The following is a 6,982-nucleotide window of genomic DNA, read 5'->3' on the forward strand; positions in this document are numbered from 1 at the left end:
TAAAACAGTGCAAAAGCAGATGTAGGCGAAAATAGCAGTAAATGGCAAAGTGTCGTAATTAGTCATTTCCCTTTTTGAAAAGCGCAGGCCTTCCCAATTTTACTGTGCCACAGAAATCAGGAAGGACATATGTAGCAAATTCCTTTCACATTTCTTACTGTTCTAACACCCATATGTGCTGAGATGATCATACATTACTGTGTATTAACTAAACATTCATCAACTGATTTAGGAAAATGATTCAGATTGCATAAACGAATCATATTTGTACTTTGTCATGCATAAGAAAAAGGGTCAACGTAATGTATATAACCTTATCACAGTCTGCTGATGTTTTTAGCATGATGATATATGTATATGGGAGCAGCCATATTTGCTTTCTGCCGACTTCCTTAGTACACTGATAAAAGTGTGATTGAAAACAACAGAATCTTTCCAGTCTCTAATGATGTGAAACATCCACTATAAAGAATTGCCAGAGGCCATGTTATTTTTGCTTTGGCTGGAAGTGACATGTTCAGGGAAAGAGTTGAGGGAAATGTCTGCTTATTTTAACAGTGAGAAACAAATTATATACAGTACAATATACACTCCTGTTTTCTATTAATGGCAACATTTCTTTTTCCTTTTTTAACATTAACTTCTAAGAGACCTGCTAACAAGCTATCAGATGAGCCTGCTGGCAGATTCCCAGTTAAGATGCTGCAGGCACAGCATGAGCAAATACCAGGCATCTGTTTTTCTGGTAATAGGAACACAGCAATGACATCTCCTTTATATCTGTGTCATGACAAAAATCCAGAAAGGACAATTTACGTTGTATACAAAATCCCTCTGCATTATGAGAGAAACAATAGTCCATAGTGAAACCACTAATGCTGGCCATACACTAGGAAATGTGGTGCCTTTCAATCGGATTTTAACTCCAAATGTTTCCTAGTTTCCCAGTGACTAAATTATTTAAAATGGGGAGGAGGAATTAACAGAAACTTCTCAGTGCAGCTAGAATTGGCAATTTTGTTCTGGGATCACCCCAACTTCTAGTTTTTCTTTACTTGAAAACAAAAAAGGTTTGTCCTTGAAAGCTACAAATATAGACCAAGGCTGGCTTCTCTTGGTTCCCTAGAAATGTGAATTTCCCCCTCTTTATAGCGAATAGATTATCTGCTCCTTTAAAATATCGGATGTTGGAATCTACAAAATATCCTTCCCTTTTCTCTTCAGAGAGTCATAATTGTTTTGCTAACAACTAACTTTCTTTCTCGTCCATTGAGGGGCACATGAATTCAGGTACTGTTGGGTATCTACAGGAGAAATAGACCCCCTAGTGAAGAAGGTAAACTTCAGGGATCCTAGTGGACAGCATCACCCTGAAAGGCCTAGTGCCTGCAAAATCTGGTCGGAACTTGCCTTGTCAGGTTTCAGATCTAGGATCTACCTGTCACTTGTAGGCGGAGGTACCCACCCTAGGCCCACGCTACATAGGTCCACAATGGGTGGTCCTTTAAGACCCTCGTCTTTAGGCAAGGTGTCTCCCTTGTCTCTTTCCTTGCAGGAGTGTTGCGTTTTGGTGGGCCCTTCTCTCACAGATGTCTCTATTCCATCCTTCCTTCTTGACCTACTTTAGTTCCCGAGCAGTCAGGCATGTCCAGGTAATCCCAGGTCTGTCTACGTAGCCTCACTTTTATGCGCCTGGTATGGACTTTGTCCATTTTTCCAGGGAGTTTCTCTCCTGGGAAATTCTTTCTTACCTGAGCTGCCTTCTGGTGGTTAACTTTATGGAATACCACCTTCAGCAGGTCTTTGGGTCAGACCCATTGAGAGCTCTTTCTGCATCGTGGAAAGTAGTCTTGCGCACATTGATCCCCTCATGGGCTATTCACTTAACACTAGTTCCTCTCACTGGTTGATTCTGATTACAGAAGAAAGGTTCATGCATCTCCTGCTGCAGGTACCCCCACACATTCATGGAGAAGCCATTACTGACATTGGGGGACTCATCCAACCGGGGTTAGATTCTCTTTCTTTGATGGATTCGGAGCCCATTGAGGAAGAGCCCCAGGTTTCTTCAATTGCTTCATCTTCCAACCAAGTGTTCGCTCTTGGTTGTACAAATAAGTCTTCCGATCCTTGCTCCATAAATGCTGATGCTTTTACGGGACTTAGGGGTTCATCCCTAGACCTATGGCTAGACACCAGTGTAGGCAGTAGTACTCTTTAGCAGGGTTCCTCTGGGGTTGCTCTACCAGGTAGGATATTTTCAACTATCTTTAGCCCTTGTGGTTGTTTTCAGCAGTCTGGAGTCTATTTATCTTCCCTTACCTACCCATTTAGTTGTTTAACTCTGTGGGACAGAATTCCTGAGTCTGGTGGACTCAGTATTCATTGCACTATCCTGCAGGCTGTTGTGTTCTAGCTAATTCAGTATTCTCCTTGATGAGCATTGCCTAGTGAGATTAGTTATCTGATGAGACACTTTGGTTGACACTGAGCTCTCATCCCTTAATCCTAAGGGGTGAGGGGTGTTAAGGCCTAGTACCTTCCTGCTTGGTCCTTTTTCTCAGAACCAGTTTTTTTGTTTAGGTTCCTGCTAGGGACCTGTTCCTTTCTGGGGGTTTTGACCTCAATATTTTTTGACCACATCAGGTTGTGGGTCCTTTCTTCCCTTCACGGAAATTTGTTATACTTGCACCTGTTTTTAGTGGGTTTTGGTTTATCAGCTGTTCACTTGATTCAGGTTGCTGGATTCCTCCAGTATAATGTTATTCAACCCCAGTAGTAATCCTTTCTTTTTCTGGCCTTGAGCATCAGGTTGATCCTCTGGATCCTTCCTTTGGTTGTTTTGTGCCTCTCCTGGTTGGGCGCTCGACCTCATTGGGTCTCAGATTAAGATAATTGCCCTTGGGCACTAGCAGTCCCCCAACTCTGTTTTATTGCATCTGTGGGAGGTTATTGCTCTGCTTTTGGACATCCCGACAGTATCTGAATTCAGGTGCCTCTCCAATGGAGAAAGAAAATATGACTTTTGTACTTGCCGTATTAATCCTTTTCTTAGGAGTCCATTGAAGGGCACAGACCACATGCCTCTGTGTTTATGTTTCTTCTTTGCCAAAAATGAAGGCATGCTGGGAGAAGGAGGCTTTATCTTGGGCTGGTCCACAATTTTGTTTGTTTCCCAGTGTCTATTCCTTCTGTAGATGGCAGTATGACCCAACAGCATCTGGATTCCTGTGCTCCTCAATGAACTTCAATAAAGGATTTTAATGTAAGTAGAAAAATCCTATTATTCTGGTTCTGGGGTATATCAGGGGGAACTCTTTTGTGTATTTAAGACTATAGCAGTTTAGTAGGTGCAAACCTTTTTAACTACAGCATACAGTACATGCACATATTCTTAGCATGATTATGCAAAGGTAGATTGTATGATTAGCTGAATATGGAGTTTCTCTTTAGGATATTGGCAGTGTGGTAGGAGGAGTCTCTGACTTCCTATGTCTCTAAGAAGTAGCAGTAGTAAGGTCTCATCATAGTTCCTGACCACTTACATTGATGCATGCTCTCTTTCTTGCATAATATAATATATATTGAAAATCCAATCTGATTCCCAAATCCCAAAAAGCTGTTGGATGATTTACTTGTTCAACAGCTACCAAAACCTGAAATGTGAGATTTGAGTGGACTGACATTTTAAAGCAGTAATAGTTATTGGTTATCTGTGTTTCTTTGATCATATGCATTGAAAGCTTTATTTTTTTCTGTCTACTGAGTTAGCCAATACATGAAATGTCCTTATGTTAAATGTTTTCAGCTTTCATGTAGCGCTAGCATGGTATAATACTATTGCATGTGTGGGTATTAAGGACAGTGTGTTGCAATTATTTGTTTTTCTGTATGACATCATAACGGATTGAATTCAAGTGATAGCATTGTAAGGTATGTGGCAATGCAATATACCAAGTATTGATTTGGAGGGCAGGTATTTATTTTGTCCTTTGTTGAACTCATGATGAAATTATTAATGGTTTCAAGGTACACCTGTTATAAGAGGATTATATAGACTTCCATTGCTTCCCTCTCCTTTTGATGTTAGTTCTGGCTGTTATGCTGATGTATTGGTTTCAATCATAAGTAATACTGACGCTCATTTACAGTAATGAGACTCAAAAGTTTTAACAAAACACAGTCAGCTTGCTCATGCTGGGTATCTGAAAAGGGCCTCCCCCCAGCCCCCATGTTCTCCACTTACCTGTGCTCTTTCACGGCTGCTTGATCCTTCGTCAGCATACTCGGCACTAACGGGTTTGGGGGAGCTTGTGACCTGCCCCTCTGTGACAGTGCCCAAGCCTGAGCATTGTCTCATGGTTGGGGGAGTTACATCAATGCTCCCCTGGGTCACTTACACAGGCAATAGTGCCAGCTGCAGAGAAGCAAGTGGCTGCAAGGGAGAGCAGGTAGAGGTTTAGACAAGTATAAATAGGTTGGGGAATGGACTTTGCAGAGATGCATTCCCTTTACCGTGCATGGGCTAGGCAACAGTTTTTTTAAGCTAGACATAGCCAGGCAACTAACATATTTAGAAGAAGCAAGAAAGGCAGCCCCAGTACCTCTCACATTTCATGTGTTCTTTAACTAGTGAAGCTCTCACACCTGTACACCACCTAGGAATAATGTTTGCATTTCTGGTATGGGCCTTCAATCCACTAAATAAGTTTGCCTTCCTAAACTCCCCCAGCCTTGTCATACATTTATATACCCCAGGAGGCCACACAGCAGCCTGGGTGGACCGAATGTCCAGTCCACTATCATGGGCTGCCTGTACCCAAAAGAGGCAGCCTGCATCCTATAACTAAGTTGGACCTAGATGATGGCATGTGACCCGGGCTGTGGCAGTGGAGCAGTGGATCTAATGCAGGGGACATCCCTAACAGCTAAGAGGCGTTAGTAAAAGATGGGGTAGCTCCACTGCAAGGGTTAATTTTTAATTTGCAAAGTACTTCTTTAAATGTGACACTAAAAAATACCAAACAATATAGAATGGAAACGAAACAAGAAATTAAAAATTGATAGAAAAATAGAAATATTAGTGAAGAGGAAGAAGTTAATTGGGGCTAATTAGAGTAAATGGTCGATAAGGGTTTAAATAGGAACACATTTTATATTTACAGTACTGTGCAAAAGTTGTAGGCAGGTGTGGAAAAAATGCTGTAACGTAAGAATGCTTTCAGAAATAAGTTAATTGTTTATTTTTATCAATGAACAAAATGGAAAGTAAATGAAAGAAGATAGCAGAAGATAATTCCAAATCAAATCAATATTTGGTGTGATCACCCTTTGCCTTCAAAGCAGCATCAATTCTTCAATTCTTCTAGGTACACTTGCACACAGTTTTTGAAGAAACTCAGCAGGTAGCTTGTTCCAAACATCTTGGAGATCTAACCACAGACCTTCTGTGGATGTAGGCTGCCTCAAATCCTTCTGTCTCTTCATGTAATCCCAGACAGACTGGATGATGTTTAGATCAGAGCTCTGTGGGGGCCAAACCATCACTTCCAGGACTCCTTGTCCTTCTTTACGCTGAAGATAGTTCTTAATTACATTGGCTGTATGTTTGGGATTGTTGTCCTGCTGCAGAATACATTTGGGGCCAATCACCCACCTCCCTGATGGTATGGCATGATGGATAAGTATCTGCTTGTACTTCTCAGCATTGAGGACGCCATTGATCCAGACCAAATCTCTAAATCCATTGGCAGAAATGCAGCCCCAGACTTGCATGGAACCTCCACCATGCTTCACCTTTGCTGCAGACACTCATATTTGTACCGCTATCCAGCCCTTCTGTGAACAAACTGCCTCCTGCTAGAGCCAAATATTTCACATTTTGACTCGCCAGTCCAGAGCACCTGCTGCCATTTTTCTGCACCCCAGTTCCTGTTTTTGTGCATCGTTGAGTCGCTTAGCCTTGTTTCCACATTGGAGGTATGGCCTTTTGGCTGCCAAAAAATGGCAGCAGGTGCTCTGGACTGATGTAATCCAAGTTGGATCTCTGTGCCAGGCTGCCCATGTTTATGAAGCCCATGCTTTTAAAAGGTCAGTATTGAAGTGTTAATGTAAAGCTACCATTATAACCCTCTATAAATGTATGTGAAGCGTCATAAGAAGGGTTCAATGATGGTCCAGATTCAACCCAAAGCTGCTCACATGATCTCTACTGAAAATAATTACACATTCTGAATTTGTATCCTTCCATTAAGCAGAGATCACATGACCAGATGCTTAGGCTTTTGGATACGTGAAGGAACCCAGAGCAGTATTTTTCCCAGGAAAATATTTGGTTCCTTATTAATTTATCCATCTCAACCAAACTGTTAATATAGCATTATGTAACATTTTAAGTATCCTATATCCCAGCACAGAAAAGCAACGCTTGACTGCTTGTGCTATCAACAGCAACTGTTTAGCTGTCATAAAGTATGCCTTACGATGGATATCATTTTCATGGGGAGTTCAATGATGCAAGGTTTCATGACCACAGATTTCAATATGCACTCATTAATCTTTTCTTTTCCCCCAGGTACAGTATTTCTTCAAGATTCTAGACAACTAACACCCTCCATAAAAAAAAGACATGAAGACAAGAAATTTATTTAATTCATTTTATTGTCTGATGTTATGACTGAAAGAGCACTGTACTCCTCGCAAATATTACAGATGTTTGAACAATGTGCACACAGTAGACACATAATACATCCTATGGATACTGCATTGCATTATTTTTTTTAAATAAAGTTTTATTTTTCAACACGTGACTTTGGTTTTTCATACATTACTTTCTCTCTTGAAGAAAAATAAAATTGTACAACTGCATAAATATAAAATTCTTCCACCATGAAAATGGTTAAAACATTTGTAAAGACACAGCACCAAACTTTGATGCGTCCTGAAAAAATGAAAAAAAAAAAAAAAATAGAACTCAAAAAAA

At 40.8% G+C, this 6,982-nt stretch overlaps 1 protein-coding gene across 1 annotated transcript in view; it reads left to right on the forward strand.

Moving 5' to 3' along the window:
- The window catches only part of NME7 (NME/NM23 family member 7), a 142,519-nt gene extending 135,552 nt beyond the window's left edge, over positions 1-6,967 (forward strand). The window contains exon 12 of the mRNA XM_018557302.1: positions 6,575-6,967. Within this exon, the coding sequence (XP_018412804.1) occupies positions 6,575-6,607 (33 nt within the window). The 3' untranslated portion in view covers positions 6,608-6,967. The remainder of the gene's footprint in view (positions 1-6,574) is intronic.
- The last annotated feature ends 15 nt before the right edge of the window (positions 6,968-6,982 follow it).

The sequence above is a fragment of the Nanorana parkeri genome, unplaced genomic scaffold (genome assembly GCF_000935625.1).
Source record: "Nanorana parkeri isolate BGI_ZX_2015 unplaced genomic scaffold, ASM93562v1 scaffold278, whole genome shotgun sequence".
Lineage (NCBI taxonomy): Eukaryota > Metazoa > Chordata > Amphibia > Anura > Dicroglossidae > Nanorana > Nanorana parkeri.